The following is a 16,781-nucleotide window of genomic DNA, read 5'->3' on the forward strand; positions in this document are numbered from 1 at the left end:
CAACAAGCTGATGTACACATCAATACCAAAAAAAGAGGACTCAACTGAATGAGGAAACTCAGAAAATACTCTTTTGCATGCTCTTGAAAAGACTAACTTATTAGAAATTACAGCCAGTGCTGGAAAGGGAGAAGCCAGATGATCAGCTGGTTGTAGAAAAGGCTGAGGAACGTGAGATGTTATTACTGATCCCTGCTGGATAATTGAGAAAGCCAAAGCATATTAAAAAGGATTTTTTCTTTTTCTTTTTACAACCCTAAAATCCCTTTATTTGGAGTGGAGTCAGGACAACGGAGTGGACTGAGCATTTACTGGCTGGATGCCCTTCCTGTCACCTATGTGGAGTTCACAGCAGATATTATTCTCTTTGTACCCTGTTACTCAGAAGTCCCCCCGCCTCTGGCCTTTTGTGCTGCTGGTCCTGTTCAACAAGGGCTCCAAAGTCACATTATAGGATTTGAAGTTCTGTTAACACTTTTTTGTATTGAATTTTTTTTATTTATTTTTATTTTTGGGACTTATATGCCGCCCTATCTCCCGAAGGACTCAGGGCGGCTAACAACAATAAAAAACAACAATACAAAAATTAAAAAAAGAATTAAATAACAGCCCCAAAATAAATTAACTACACAGTTAAAAAATTAAAAATTAAAACATATTTGAAAACCCATCATCAATCCAGGTCAGCCTGATGGAAGAAAAAAGTTTTGAGGTCGCGGCGAAAGGACCACTATTGAGCTTTTCCTCCAAGAGTTCACACGCACATTTAATTCTCTCAGCAACGTTCCTTTGATATAGGTTGGGTTGAGATAATGACTTGTCCAAAGCTACCCAATAAATCCCATGGACAAGTACAGTCTTGAAATTTTTTGGGGGGGAAGGGGCTCTTATTATTGTCCAACTGTCCAAATGTGGTCCTTCAAAGGTTTCTCCTGTGCTCATTAAGACTCAAAGTGTCTCACCCACTTTAGGGCTGAAAGAATTTCCTGCTCAGACTTTCAAATCTGCACAGGGGATTCAACCCCCCCCCACACCCCCACTTCTGCTTTGAATAGAAGAACTGTTTGTAAGGCCCTCTAAATTCTCACAAGTTCTTTCTTTTCAGCAGCAGAAGAGAGTATTTGTAGCCCAGAGTTAGAACTGTGGGGTGTCTTCATTCACACTGATGATGTTACCTAGTTGGGTAATGAAACGTCTGCAATAAACGACAGAGCCCCGAGGACTGTACAGTCCTTTTTTTAATTATTATTTCTAACGGTTGGTTCAGAGCTCATAAAAGTACCAACGAGGTACTCAGAAGGCCCTGGATCTAAGATCTGAGTTCAGGTTCTCATTTTTAACCTGTTTCCCTTTTGCTCACCGTCTGTAGGAGGACGTGTAACCAGGTAAGACTCAAACTGCAAGAAACCATTTTGTCTAAAAGGTCTCTCTTCCATGTTTAAAATTATAAACAGCCTCTTTGAATTTTACCTCTCTGGGTGACTGTCCATATGCTGGGGTGAGAAAGTGAATACATTTTCAGTGTTACAAAGAATTTTAAAGATTCATATTCAATGGAAACCAGAACTTTTATTGCTGGGACTAATGGTGTCATGCGTGAAAGAGCAGATTCACCTGTGAGGGTCCAACCCAAACCTTAAACCTTAACCCAATTTATTGCTAAAAGCCTATGCACAGGATCTTTCTCAACTATTGCTTGACACCTACTCAGAGCTAGATAACAGTCCATGATGGTCAAGAAGGGTTGTGAATGAATGAATGAATGAACCTTTATTGTCAAAGTACAACCATGTATACATTGAGATTGGCTGAGCCTCCCTTCGTGCCCCCCCCGCCACAACTCACAGTGACAATAAACCCATCATCTTGTTACATCATGTGCTAATTGCACAACACACTGGCCTCGCAAGTCAATCATACATAGTTATTTCCCATTCAGGAGCCTGACAGCCCATGGATGGAAGCTGTTCTTCAGCCTGTTGGCATGGCTGGCTATACTCCTGTATCTCCTACCCGACGGTAGGAGGGTAAAGAGGTACCGACCAGGGTGTGAGTCGTCCCTGAGAATTTTCCTCACTCTTCCAAGGCAGCGGGCCCTGGCGAGGTCATCCAGTGGTGTCTGGGGACAGCCAACGATGTTTTATGCTGTGCTCACCACCCTCTGGAATATCTTCCTATCCGCGGCTGTCAGGCCAGCATACCAAACTGCAATACAGCGCGAGAGGACGCTCTCTATAGTAGACCGGTAAAAGAAGGTCATTAGCCATTGCACTTAGTTCTTTGTGGCTTCGTAATGATTCTAGGTTGATTCCTCCTTTCACTCTGCCCCCAGATTCCTCCATCCTTTCAACAGGCAGCTGTTGAAACAGGGAAGGCTTCCTGGAAGTCAGCTAGTACTTTTGCGGAGAGAAGATAAAACATGGTGCTCAACCTCGCAAGCATCACTGCATTTGACGGACAAACACGTGCTAATTTGCAACTGTCTTGACTGGAAAAAAAAATCACCACAGCTTCCAATGAGGTGGTGACATCTGAGGAAGGGAAGGCTGTCATCTTGTTAGCATTTCAGAAATAATACTCCAATATCTACAACAGATGCCACAAATGAACTGAATATGCTCTCCCTAAATGGGCATTCTTAAAAAAAAAATTCCTTCACACATAATCAGCAGCCCACTGATGGGAAGACAATTAAATAGTCAATAAAAAAAGAGACATCGACATAAGAAAGCGGTTTTGTCTCTTTGCAAAGAAACGAGCAAATTGAAGCGAATATGACAGAAGCTTGACCTTGAAGGGAGACGGTGTATTGACTCAGCAAGAAAATCTTTGGGCCCTGTACGTCTTTTCTTTTGAACAGTGTGGGCAGTTGATCTTTTTGGCAGGTTTCAGGCAATAGAAAGATTATTTTGAGATGTAAGAACAGATACTCCATTTTTTTAAAAAAGGAAGTTCACCCCCACGTTTCAAATGTTCACTTCAGAAGGTCTCTAAGTTCTGAATTTGGATCTTGTCCGACACAAAGTTGTGTGTCTTAACTTGAAACTGATTTTATGAAAAATATAAGGGCAACTTGATGATGATGATGATGATGATGATGATGATGATAATAATAATAATAATAATAATAATAATAATAATAATAATAATAATAATAATAATAATAATACAACTGCACTACTCGGAACATCTTACATTTTAAGGAGGTACCTGGTTGATACCTAGGATGCTGGCAGCAACCCGTGTCAACCATCAGCGCCAGTCAATAAAAGACATAATAATAATAATAATAATAATAATAATAATAATAATAATAATAATAATAATAATAATAATAATAATAGAGTTGGAAGGGACCTCGGAGGTCCTTTAGTCCAACTCCCTGCTCAGGCAGGAAACCCTACACCATTTCAGACAATTGGCTGTCCAGTCTCTTCTTAAAAACTTCCAGTGTTGGAGCATTCACAGCTTCTGGAGGCAGGTTGTTCCACTGATTAATTGATCTAACTGTCGGGAAGTTTCTCCTTAGTTCTAGGTTGCTTCTCTCCTTGATTAGTTTCCATGCATTGCTTCTTGTTCTGCCTTCAGGTACTTTGGAGAATAGCTTGACTCCCTCTTTTTTGTGGCAGCCCCTGAGATACTGGAATATTGCTATCATGTCACCCCTTGTCCTTATCTTCATTAAACTAGACATTCCCAGTTCCAGCAACCATTCTTTATATGTTTGAGCATCCAGACCCCTGATCAGCTTTGTTGCTCTTCTCTGTACTCTTTCTAGAGTCTCAAGATCTTTTTTATATGGTGGTGACCAACACTGGATGCAGTATTCCAAGTGTGGCCTTACCAAGGCATTGTAAAGTGGTATTAACACTTCACGTGATCTTGATTCTATCCCTCTGTTAACGCAGCCTAGCATTGTGTTGGCATTTCTGGTAGCTGCAGCACACTGCGGGCTCATATTTAAGTGATTGTCCACTAGGAGATCCATCTAAATGTTTTTACACCTCCTTTTAGATTGTTTAGATTCCCTAAATCAGATTCTCTAGACTTTTGTTTTTATATATACTTTTATATATACTTTTTGCTTTTTAAAAATTATTGTTAATTATAGATGTACGTTTTATGTTTTTAATTGACTCTACCTACTCTCCTTATGGGTTATGAGCACAAACATTTGATTTGATGGGAATATAAAATAAATCTAACCTAGTTTCAGTAGGAGCTAAAATGTCAGTGGATGGAACTGCATTTGTTATCCCTTAAAAGTCGGCAAGTTTGAGAAACACTGATCTACACAATATCTTAAACTGCAAAGATGCATGCATTTGGAAAAGAGTCAGCCAATTTGGAATTTCTATTGCAAAATGGTCATCAAAAATTCTGTTGAAGTGACTATTTCTTTTAAGGGAACATCAGAGTACATGAAAAGTTTAGAGAGTTGCATACTGGATTCACTATACACGGGACAGAATGCTATCTGGATTCCCAGGATGTCAGACCCTTGGCAAATATATTGCTTAACATGCTTTCAGGTCTGCCATTCTGTTGGGAGGGGGGAGGATGTTAATTTCTTTCCAGGGTTTGCTTTTCTATTGGGAGGGGGGATTTGGTCTTCTGATGGGGAGTGGGAAAGGCTCTGTCTTTCCTCCGGTTTGTTCTTTACCCCTTTGATGCCTCAGGGTGCGGCCATGGGTCATCTGTGTTATCTCCACTCTGCTCCGATGGGAGGAGAATGTCAAGAAATGAATTTTGGAGGACTGCGCCTGGGAACTCCGCTTATCACCTCGGCTCCCATAGCAACTTTGCACCTGGAGAACTGGATGAAATTAAACTGGACATTTGGCCGTTGGGGATGGGGTTTGCATGGGATGCTTTAATGTAAGGTTTCGTGCGGGAAAACATTAGATCTTGCTTTGCTTCCTTGCTATCACTGCCTCTCAATAAAAGTTCCTTTTGAGACGACGCCTGTTTCAAGAGTTCTGCTTTCTTGGGAGGATTAGTTGAGGTGGGACCTTACACAGGAAGGGTGGGCTGCATTTCAGAGGAGGGAAAGACAGCAAAGTGAGAGAAAGAGGGCGAAGATAGTCATCCAGGTCCTGGTTGTTTCAAAAGTGCAACTGGATTTTTTTTCCTTGAGGAAAAAGAAGAGGAGCTAAAAAGAAGAAGAGGAAGGATAATTAAAAAAAGAAGAGGAGGAGGAGCTAAAAAGAAGAAGAATTAAAAGAGGAAGAAGAAGAAGAAGAAGAAGAGGAGGAGGAGGAGGAGGAGGAGAAGGAGGAAGAGAAGGAGATAAAAAGAAGAGGAAGGATAATTAAAAGAGGAAGTAGAGGAGAAGGAAGAGGAGGAGGAAGAAGAGGAGGAGCTAAAAAGAAGAATTAAAAGAGGAAGGAGAAGAGGAGGAGAAGGAGGAAGAGAAGGAGATAAGAAGAAGAGGAAGGATAATTAAAAGAGGAAGAAGAGGAGGAGGAAGAAGAGGAGGAGATAAAAAGAATTAAAAGAGGAAGAAGAAGAGGAAGGAGAAGAGGAGGAGGAGAAGGAGGAAGAGAAGGAGATAAAAAGAAGAGGAAGGATAATTAAAAGAGGAAGAAGAGGAGGAGGAAGAAGAGGAGGAGATAAAAAGAAGAAGAGGAGGAAGAGGAAGGAGGAGGAGGAGGAAGAGGAGAAACATCTTCTTCTTCCTCCTCAAGAAAAAAACAGTCCAGCTGCCTTTTGAAAAAGCACCTTTGCGGTAACCACCCAGTTAGTTAACAACGGCAATTCATCTAATCCAACTTTCCCAACCTGGCACTCTCCAGATGGGATACGTTGGCACCTTTTCAAATTGCCAGAGGTGCTGGAAGGGTCACCATCCTGTCTCCATAGTGGCATCCCTGTGGGCAGCCCATTAGGAAGAGCATTATCCTTCCCTGAAGTTGCTCTGCAAGAACTGATAACCAGTAGCAGACTGGTTATCTCTGAATACAAAGTCTTGATTTTTCCATCCTGATTAAAGTGTGTTTCTCCCATCGTCTCCTTTTCTATCATTCTCTTCCTCCTTTACCTTGTCCTCTTTTTTTTGAAAAACAGAAATCCCTCCTGCCAGAAAGCTTTTGCGGTAGGCATGGCTGATTCATCGTCCATCAGCTTCCGAACCAGCTATGCGGAAGAGATAAGCTGGGTCACAGAAAGACCAAGAGCAAAGGCCTGCTTTTAATGCCAGACAGGACCTAAAGAGGAGGTCGCAGTTGTGCTCAAATGCTTAAGGTGATGGAAGAACTGGTAGCAGCTTTTATTTATTCAGGTTAATATTTATGAATATTTCTGGCAGGTGACCCGACAATCTTTGCTCCTGAAATATGCATGAGCAAGGTCCTTCTGCTTAGAATTGCTGTGGTCCGGAAAGCCTGCATCCAGCAATTATGAACAGCAAATAGAAGGCAGCATTGCTGCAATCACTAAAATATAAAATTTAGTGCGTTTTCACACAACATCTGCCACTGAAAGTTGGAATGGTGTTTATAGGCCTTGCAGCTGCTCTCCTTCCTAAACCTTCCATTTGGTCATTTGCGTTCTTTATTTAAAAACCCTTCTACAGTAAATTTAGTTTCACAGTTCACCCTTTAAGATGGCTTTAATTGGACTATAACTTGCCATTAGCTTTAGAAAATCCCTTCCCTTTTTTCCTTCCTTCCTTCCTTCCTTCCTTCCTTCCTTCCTTCCTTCCTTCCTTCCTTCCTTCCTTCCTTCCTTCCTTTCCTTTCCTTTCCTTTCCTTTCCTTTCCTTTCCTTTCCCTTCCCTTCCATTTCCTTGTCACTGTTGCCTCCTAGCAACTGCCTGGACAAGTCCCTGAAGTTTTCTGCACATTGCTTTAGTCTTTGATATCCACAACCAGTCAAGAGTTGTTAGGTTGCTGTCAAATGAAAGGCAGTCAATTACTGCCATCTTCGAAGCTGCCTATCAAACGTGATTGTGACGGCTGCAGTGCAGCAGTTTCACTGAGTTCCTAAGTGTACAACATCCATCCTGACAGTTGTTGATCCATGTCTCCCAACATTCCTCACCGTTAGCCATTCTGCCTGGAATTGCTAGAATTTAGTTCAGCAACATCTGGAGGGTGCCCACACTACAAATCTACATACTACCAGATGTTTCTGAAATAATGATCTGATTTGGAAAGACTATTTTGTGCCCAGGTCTTAATTCTCAAAAATATTATGAATCAAACATTATTTCTCTGAATCATCTATCAACAAATAGGCAAAAGATAAAACTAAAAAGTAATTACAATTTTAAGCCTGGTTTAAGGTCAAGATGAGAACTGGCTAAGGCACCAGATTGGGAGACTGCAGAATTTTAGTCCTTCATTAGGCACAAAGGGTTGTCCAGTCCCTTCTTTAAAAGCCTCCATTGTTGGAGGGCCTATAACTTCTGGAGGCGATGCAAACTTTGCAGGGGTTTACAGGAAATATCAAGCAGCCACTGTCCTTTGTGGCACAGCCTCAGCTTCTCCCATTCCGCTCAGCAGCACATTTGCCACAGCTCAATGGAGAACTGGTGCAGCAGAGAAGGTTACGCTGGTTTAACAGCAAACACACGGCATTCTCAAATGGAGCCCATGTGTAAATAAAATAAAATAAAATAAAATAAAACCTGCTTTCTAAAAGAGTTGGGTGTGAAAAGGAGTTATTTTAGAGTTTGCTCAGCAGATCTAGTGGAGGTGGGAGAGAACGTACAAAAGAGAAACTAAGAGTAATTGAAGATGGTTTTATTGCTGAGGTAATTCCAGGAGAAAGCTGCAGCAAGAAGCAGAGAACTTTAGCAAGGCATGCTCTTAACAATCCTTGCAAAGGAACAGGCAACCTCCAGGTGTGGTCCAAGCAACAGGGCAAAATGCCGAGGAATGAAAGTAAATATACACGACCCACGTGTAGAATCTTTCGGGGATGCAATCTGAGTTGGTCATACGGACCAAAGGTTTATTCTCCCAGGCTTTCAGGCTCGTGCTGAAGCCCAACTTCAGGGAATTGCTTTGTCTCTGGAATATGCACACTGGGCTGTTCTATGCTTTGTATTTATAAGGTTCCGGGTTGTATGCAGCTTTTAATTGTTGATTAGGGTGTTAATGGTGTTAATTAAGCCAACACCCTAATCAGCAACTAAAAGCCACACATTAGGAGCTACACAAATACAATGTGTAGAACAGCCCAGCACAGGTATTCTGGAGAGAGAGAGAGAGAGTTCCCTGAGGACGGGCCTGAGGCCTGAAAGCTTGAAGGAATAAGAGAAGAGGACATGTCTATGGAGATGCTCAGTCATCCAGGTCATAGTTATCCCAAAGGTGCTTTTTCAGGAAGCAACTGGACTTCCTTGTTTTTCTTTGAAGACGTTTCTACTTCTCATCCAAGAAGCTTCTTCAGCTCTGACTGGATGGCGGGGAATGGAAAGATTTATACTCCTGCAGACAGCTGTTCATTTGCATTGTTTTAGCGAGTGGTTAAAGTCCACATTTTGGACAGAGAGGACCTCTGGTTTGAAAGAGGGGTCAAAGAGGCCATCTGTGTCAAAACTGGACAGCCATTCTCAACAGAGGGGGAGGGATACGACATCGTCTATCTCCAGTCTACAACACAGTCCTTTCAGCAGTTCCAAGAAGGCTCCACACCCATTTGCATTGCTCAGGTGACCCTGAAGATGCAGATAAACCCCCAAGTGCCTTCAATGGCTCTCAGAAAGATTACTAATGACCAGATGACTGCAAGGACTATAAATCCTTCCATTCCCCAACAATCCAGTCTGAGCTGAAGAAGCTTCTTGGATGGGAAGCGAAACGTCTTCAAAGAAAAAGAAAGAAGTCCAGTTGCCTCTGAAAAAGCGTCTTTGGGACATGTGATTCACTTAAGAGCTGCAGTGATTTACTTAACAACCATGGCAAGAAAGGTCATAAAATCAGGCACAACTCAGCCACCTTGCTTAGCAATGGAACTTATGGCCTCTATCTCCAGTCTACAACAGTCCTTTCAACACTTCCAAGAAGGCTCCACACCCACCTGCATTACTCAGGTGACCCCGAGGACACTGATAAACCTCCAGGTAACTTTAATGACTTGCTAAAAGAATGCAAGTCTGCAGCTGGCAATTTATGACTTGTGGACTGCTAGTCCCAGAATTCCCCAGCCAGCATGGTGTTTGAAGCCCACTTGGGTAAGGACCCATGGGTGGTTTTCAGGGATAAAAAGATAAAAAGGGAGTGATCAACAATGTACATATAAACCAGGTTTAGCTTTGCTTTCTTATCTCATGCCCCTGATTTTATTTATTTATTCATTACATTTAAATAGATTTTTTTTTTGGTCTTACCATTGCTCACTCCTGTTTGCCCTTTGTAGAAGAGAAAGCTGCACAACCTCCTGACTTTGACATTAAATTATTAGCAGGGGAAAAAATCATTCCTAAAATGAAGACTTTTTACTAAGCAAATAAGTGGCTTGTTTTTTTTTTATAGCTTCCATCACTTTTGATTTTCCCTACCAACTGGATCCTGCAGCCTCCCATTTGGCTAAATAAGAAAGTAATTATAATGCCACATTTTGTTTAGCTTCTATCCTTTAGCGCTAATTACCGAGGATCATTTATGAGCTTCCCCCACAGAAAAATAATTGCCACATGCCTCCTTAAAAGAAACAAAGTCTCCGCAGTCTTTTCAGGATACAAAGGATAAACACCAATTAAAAACCATTGCACAAGCACTTCACAAATAAAACAAGAGTGTAGCAAAGATTTTAATAAAATGAAACTAATAGGCCATTTCTGGAACATTGCATTGACATTAGAAGTAAAAGAAAATTTAAAAGAGAGAATTTCTTTCTGTTAAATTAGTGACAAGAGAGGGAAAATCCCCCCCCCAGAACTGTATTAAAAAAACCCACTTTTCTTTTTATTAATTTCTTCGAGAAAAGAGATAAAGCAAGCCGTTGCTGAAGAGTTTAAGAACAGCTGTTCTGCATAATTGGGAAACTATTTTTCAGAAATGAATAGCCAAAGAATATAATTTGTCTTTATTTCATTTTGCATGCAAGAAACTTTTTATGCTCAGAACACAGTCCAAAACAGTTTTTTTTCTTTTTTAAAAAAATCATTGTTACCATTTCCCATCTTACAGTAAGCTTCCATACAAAATCTATATTTTTTTTCCAACAGTTTTCGTCCTTCACTATTTTAATTCTAAAACCACCTGCATTCTAGCACATCAGAATAAAATCTGCTTTGTGCGTTAGCTTGGACTTTACTGCATTCTTGTTCTTTTCGCTCAGTAAAATTATTCTTATTTGGGACTGACCAGCACAGAGAAAAAACAGACGGGACTAAAGAAAATTAATCCCCTGTTTGACATTTTCATCCTTTAACAGAGAAATCTGACTTCAGATGCCAATGCAAATTCTAACTCTTTTTTTTTTAACCAAGGTTGTTTGCATGTCAAATGGAGAGAGAAACACAACTTTACTAAAGCTTAACCCATTTCACAAGCTGAATGTACTTTGGGGGGTGGGGTGGGGTGGGGGTGGGAAAATGTAGCAGCAGGTTCAATGCAGTTACCTTGCTAACAACCTACAATTGCAGCCAAAACTCCATGAACTTAATTGTGGTAATTTTATAGGGGGGCTAATTTATTTGTTTGCTGAGAGTTATTAATCAGAGGACTGCCTCTTTTGATTGTGTTGGGGCACATTTATGATTAATTGCACGTTTAGAGTAATGCTATTTTGTGTTTCTGTTCGAAGAGGTCCGCTGCTCCGCTGGATACAAGTTGGTAGGTTCCAGCGTAGGGCAAATTGTGGTAACTATTCATTGACAACTCACCCGTTTTGTGTAGTCCATGGCCTTCAGAATGGAGAGATTGAGTGTTTCCAGTGACGCTAACACATCTTCATAATCTCCCATGTGGTCAGCAAAGTAATCTGAAGACCAGGAAGAGAAAAGGAAGAGGGGGGGAGGGATTAACAGATCTGCTTCAAGGTTGACTCATAATACTGTAACTTCGGAAAGAGCACGGTACAAGCTGACAGCCTGTCCTAGTGACGGCTCTAATGGCTGACCACGGAAAGCAGCTGCTCTGCCATCCACCTTATTAGCAAAATGCTAGTAATAAATCACTGCCTCTCATCTGAGAAAGGGGAAAATGTTAAAGCATAGAAATGTGTGATATTTTCAGCCTGCTTGAGGCACGAAACTTAGTGTTGTTCTTTTTCAACCATCAGCTGGCCTGCCTCCCTCATTTCTCTGTCCCTTCCTTCCTTCCTTCCTTCCTTCCTTCCTTCCTTCCTTCCTTCCTTCCTTCCTTCCTTCTTTCCTTCCTTCCTTCCTTCCTTCCCTCTTTCCTTCCTTTCTTCGTTCTTCTCCCTCCCTCCCTCCCTTCTCTATCTTTCTTCCTTCCCTATTTCTCCCTCCCTCCCTCTCCCTCCCTCCTTTCCTTCCCTCCCTCCCTCCCTTTACTTCCTCTCTTCCTTCTGTCTTTTCCTTCCTTCCTTCCTTTCTTCCCTCCCTCCCCATTTCTCCCTCCCTCCCTTCTTTCCTTCCCTCCCTCCCTTCATATTTCTCTGTCCCCTTCCTTCCTTCCTTTCCTTTCCTTCCTTCCTTCCCTCTTCCCTTCCTTCCTTTCTTTTTCTCCCTCCACTTCCTTCCTTCCTTTTCAATCTTTTCCTTCCTTCCTTCCTTCCCTATTTCTCCCTCCCTCTCCTTCCTCCCTCCCTCCTTCCCTCCCTCCTTCCCTTCCTTCCTTCCTCCCTTTACTTCCTTCCTTCCTTCTGTCTTCCTCCCTCCCTCCCTTCTTTCCTTCCCTCCCTTCTTTCCTCCCTCCCTAGATTCACATCCTGCTTTTCAGGCAGAAGCAGGTGGTGTTCGGATGTATGTATTCGTATATTACACCTGCTGCTCGGTTCCAAAAGGGTTCTGAGCTGTTTACAAATGGTACAGAAGTAAAATAGGAGGAAGGGTAAAATTAAAGGTAAAGAGGATGGGACCCCCGACAGCAGGCGGGACCATCAGCCTGTCTTGGCAACGAAGAGACGGAAGTGGTGGGGAGCTTCTCCCTTCTAGGGTCAACCTTTAGCAAGGTATGTTCTTACGATGCAGGAACAGGGAGGTAGCGCCGGCAAGAGGGAGAAATGCTGGGAGTCGCAATTCCACAACCTCTGGAGAACTGCCAGTCCTCCTCCCCTGCTTCATAGGAATCAAATAAAAATATTTGCACGCAGAGATGCTGAAGTTGGGAAGAAAGATTCTGGCTTGATCAAAGTTAAAACGTTACAAGGCCCTGAAAAAAGTGACCTACAACCCAGTCCTTGCGCTTAAAAGAAGGACAAGAAAGGAAAGCAGTAAAGGAAAAGCAATCTGAAAAGGCAGAAGCTATTAATAGTGAGAATGCGCAACACACGAGTGTTGAAAAACGTGTGTTTCTCTCTCTGTGTGTGTGTGTGTGTGTGTGTGTGTGTATCTGTCTGCCTGTCTGTCTGTGGAGTTGCTTGTCATTCAGGGCATCTTCAAAGATGTGCCTGGTCCCTACTAGACAAAGAAAAACACCATTGTAAGGTAGTCCTCGACTTACAACAGTTCATTTAGTGACCAATCAAGGTTACAACGGCACTGAAAAAGGGACTCGTGACCATTTTTCATACTTGCGACCGCTGCAGCATCCCCATGGTGTCACGTGATCAAAATTCAGACACTTGGCAACTGACTCATATTTATGACGGCAGCAGTGTGCCGGGGTCCTGTGACCCCCTTTTGACACCTTCTGACCAGCAAAGTCAATGGCGGAAGCCAGATCCGCTTAACGACCGGATGACTAATTTCACCACTGCAGTGATTCACTTAACAAACGTGGCCAGAAAAGTCGTTAAAAATGGGCCCAAACTCAATTCACAGAAATTATGGGCTCAGTTGTGGTCGTAAGTCGGGGACTATCTATAATTCGAACGCCACCAACACTTCTGACGGCTCCCTACTAAACTCGGATTTTTTGCTGCCTCCAATTTCAACCAGAAGTACTAAATCCAAACACAGTAGGCGTTTATTTGTAAAAAAAAATAATGAATAAAATCTGAACGGGATGCCCCCACTGGCAGATTCGTAACCAAACTGACATTTCTTGCAGCACTCCCCTATAAATAACTTCCAGAGACAGATTATTAATTAGCCTCCCGGGGCTTAATTAAAATGCCATATATCGGTTTGAACAGAATGCAGGATGGGAGAAGCAACCAGGAACGGCTCTAATCCGTGCACAGCGCCACTCAGCCAGGGCCAGCTTCAGCTGTTCGCCCTTGATAAAAACTCAGATGCCTAATTTTCAGCTGCTGCTGTCGCTCCCCTGCATCATAAGGAAAAGAGAATGAGAAAAAGAATCACGGTGCAGAGCTGGCTTTCGAAAGAGAAATGGACAAAGCCACTCCTTCTGGAGATAAAGCCCCAAACTCCATTGCATAGGCCAGGAACCTTCAGAAATAAAAAACACAGCTGTTCTGTACCAGCCTGCTACCGGCCCTGCAGAAAAGGCAGGGACAACCCCTTTACAAACGGCAAGAGGCTGGAACTAAGCCTGCCAAATTTATTAATATAAAACAGAGCAAAACAAGACACGAACCATGAAACAGGAGCTATTCAAACGGTTGCCTTCAGCAAACCAGCCCTCCCACGCATTCCCCTTTTATACAGTTCAGGGCGTGGCTTCTCTCTCCCTCCTTCTGAGAAGCCCCAATGCCTTCCTCTGTTTACTCCTACTTGACTGCCTCCTGCGTCGGGCGTCCTTGAACAAGGCCAGCTGAGGGTCATCTTCATCCACGCTGTCAGGCTCACACAGCTGGGTCTGTGTCGTAACCAGGAGGGAGGGGCCTGGCTGAGGGCTCTGCGGAGCCTCAAGGCCATCATCAGCAAGCTCTCCAACACCCTCAACAAGCTCTCCAACACCCCCCTCCTCCTCCTCTGAATCGTCCGACCCAACTGCCGAACCCACAGGCTGACCCTGAATCACAACAACAACTGCTATATGGATGAGGACACTCTCTAAACCATCTGTCCAACTAAAATGGGACTAGGAAACCATTTTTGTTACATTTTGCAAACACAGGCTTGCATTTAGAGAGCCTTGGTGGAGCAGTGGGCTAATGCCTCCTTAAGTAACGCCAGCTGCCTGCAATTAGTGCAGGTTCGAGTCCCACCAGGCTCAAGGTTGACTCAGCCTTCCATCCTTCCGAGGTAGGTAAAATGAGGACCCAGATTGTTGGGGGCAATTAAGCTGACTTTGTAATAATGCCGCTTGGGGGGTGTGTGAAAGCCCTAATAAGCAGGCATATACATAGAATGAAGGCTACTGCTAAGCTTGTAAGCCGCCCTGAGTCTTCGGAGAAGGGCGGGATATAAATGGAATAAAAATAAAAATAAATAAATAAATTTAGGACCTTTAAGTAAGGGCTGAGAACATAGAACACAGCAGTGGTGGGATTCATACATGTGAACAACCGGTTCTCTGTGTGGATGCCGCTTCCGGAAGTCCGTTCTGAGCCCGGGCAACATAAAAGTAGCTACCGGTTCTGCCGAAGTGGTGCGAACTGGCTGAATCCCACCACTGGAACATAGAATAACAACGTTGGAAGGGATCTTGGAGGTCTTCTAGTCCAACCCCCTGCTCAAGCAGGAAACCCTATATGATTTCGGACAAATGGTTGTCCAATCTCTTCTTACAAACAACTTCTTACAAACAACATCCACAACTTCTGGAGACAAGTCATTCCATTGATTAATTGTTCTCACTTTCAGTAATTTTGTCCTTATTTCTAGGCTGGATCTCTCTCTGATAACTTCCCTCCACTGCTTCTTGTCCTGCCCTCAGGTGCTTTGGAGAAGAGGTCACACACACACACACACGTCTTCTCTGTGACAGCCCCTCAAATATTGGAGGACTGCTATCATGTCACCTTTAACTCTTCTCTTTGATAGGCTAATACTCAGTTCCCTCAACTGTTTATCATACGATTTAGCCTCCAGACCCCTAACCATCTTTGTTGCTCTTCTCTGCCCTCTTTCTAGAATCTCAACAACTTTTTTGTATCGTGGCAAGCAGAACCAAACACAGTTTTCAAGTGTGGCCTCACCAGTGCGGTATTATCATGTCAGGTGATCTTGAAACTATCCCTCTGTTGATGCATCCTAGCTAGGACTATGTTAGTTTTTTTCGCAGCTTCAGCACACGGCTGGCTGATACCTAGGTTCCTGTGTTTGTTTCATGTGTTTGCATGTTACTCCCACATCAGTAAACCTGACAGTTGCTTGACATGCTGGTCTATTTCACATAACATGCTAAGACAATACTTGGTATGTGCAGACTTGGTATGTGCATATATTCCCTTCTTGAGCAGTAAATGCCCTGCAGGCATTTAATAAAGTGTTCAGAGTAAGAAGGAAGTCAGCGTATAACAATTCCAGCCCTGTTCTATAGGTACAGACAGGTACAAAGGGATGGGGTCTCAGCTGGAATGTCACACTTATTTTGATCCCGATCCTGACAAAATGCTACCGGCTCCTGTTAAAAGAAGGGTGTCCAACTGTGGCAACTTTAAGACTTGTGGACTTCAATTCCCAGATTTGGCTGGCTGGAGAATTCTGGGAGTTGAAGTCCACATATCTTCAAGTTGTCAAGGTTGGCCAATCCTGCATTAAAATAACATGGCAAACCAGCATTCATTGTGCAATCAAGACATAAAAGGTACTCACCACACAACTCCTTGGTATCCACGTTACTTGAAAGGAAAGAAGAAAAAGAAAAGAATGAGAATGCAGGAAAGAAAAGGGGGGGGAGTAGAAAATTTAACTCTAAGCAATTCACAACCAGTTAGGCAGAAAGAATTTGCTGACGTGTTTGAAGGCATTTACACCACGCTGCTGTCTTTGACACCTAGCTTTCAAAAGTCACGTGCCAGGACTTTTTCAGAACAAGGGTTCCTACACTGGTCCTAACTGATTTTACAGTGGATCGGAGCAGAACGGAGTCTTGTTCTCTCTGCTAACAAAGTCACGAATAGCAAGATAATCGATTAAGCCATAATCTCTTCCCTGGGCAGATAATGCTTGCCACAATATTGCTGGAGATATAGTTGGGTGTTCAGAAATTCTGGAGCCCTGATATATTGCTTTTCATACATACATGTAGAGCTGTGGCGGTGCAGTGATTAAAATGCAGTATTGCAGGCAAACTTTGCCCACAGCCTGGAGTTCGATCCTGACCCGCTCAAGGTTGATTCAGCCTTTCATCTTTCTGAGGTCAGTAAAAGGAGGACCCAGATTACTGGGGCCAATATGCTGGCATTGTAGATGCCTCAGAGAGTGCTGTAAAGCACTATGGGGTGTCATATGAGTCTAAGTGCTATTGCAACCTGGATGTTTATGGGCTTCATATTCAGGCTGCTTTTATTGTTTATTTTTGTTTTAGAGTTACAAGTATATTGTGTGTTAATCATATATTTTAATTTTTTTAAAAAATGAGCTGGCTGGGTCACCATCTTCCTCATATGAAGTTCATTCCCCCCCCCAAACCAGCCCACCCAATTGTTTCAGTTGCCACTGGGTTTGAGATAAGCAGAGGTGCTTTATCAACTGACTCCGTGACAAGCCTATTTTCACCTCCCTTTGCTCATGTTTTTGCACAATCTTTTATCCCGATAAGGTTTCCAACGCTGCCTGTGATTGACAGCTCTGTCTTGCCCAGTAACTTCCAATCCATCTGTCCTTACAAAAAAAAAACCAAGAAAAT

General features: G+C 42.8%; 1 protein-coding gene across 1 annotated transcript in view; it reads right to left on the minus strand.

The window, feature by feature from the left end:
• The window catches only part of NECAB2 (N-terminal EF-hand calcium binding protein 2), a gene marked incomplete at both ends in the record, with an annotated part of 159,772 nt that overhangs the window by 72,373 nt on the left and 70,618 nt on the right, over positions 1-16,781 (minus strand). The window contains 2 exons of the mRNA XM_081336063.1: positions 10,838-10,935; positions 15,746-15,771. Of these exons, the coding sequence (XP_081192189.1) occupies positions 10,838-10,935; positions 15,746-15,771 (124 nt within the window). The remainder of the gene's footprint in view (positions 1-10,837; positions 10,936-15,745; positions 15,772-16,781) is intronic.

Source organism: Vipera berus (genome assembly GCF_964194415.1).
Source record: "Vipera berus genome assembly, chromosome: 10".
Taxonomy (NCBI): domain Eukaryota; kingdom Metazoa; phylum Chordata; class Lepidosauria; order Squamata; family Viperidae; genus Vipera; species Vipera berus.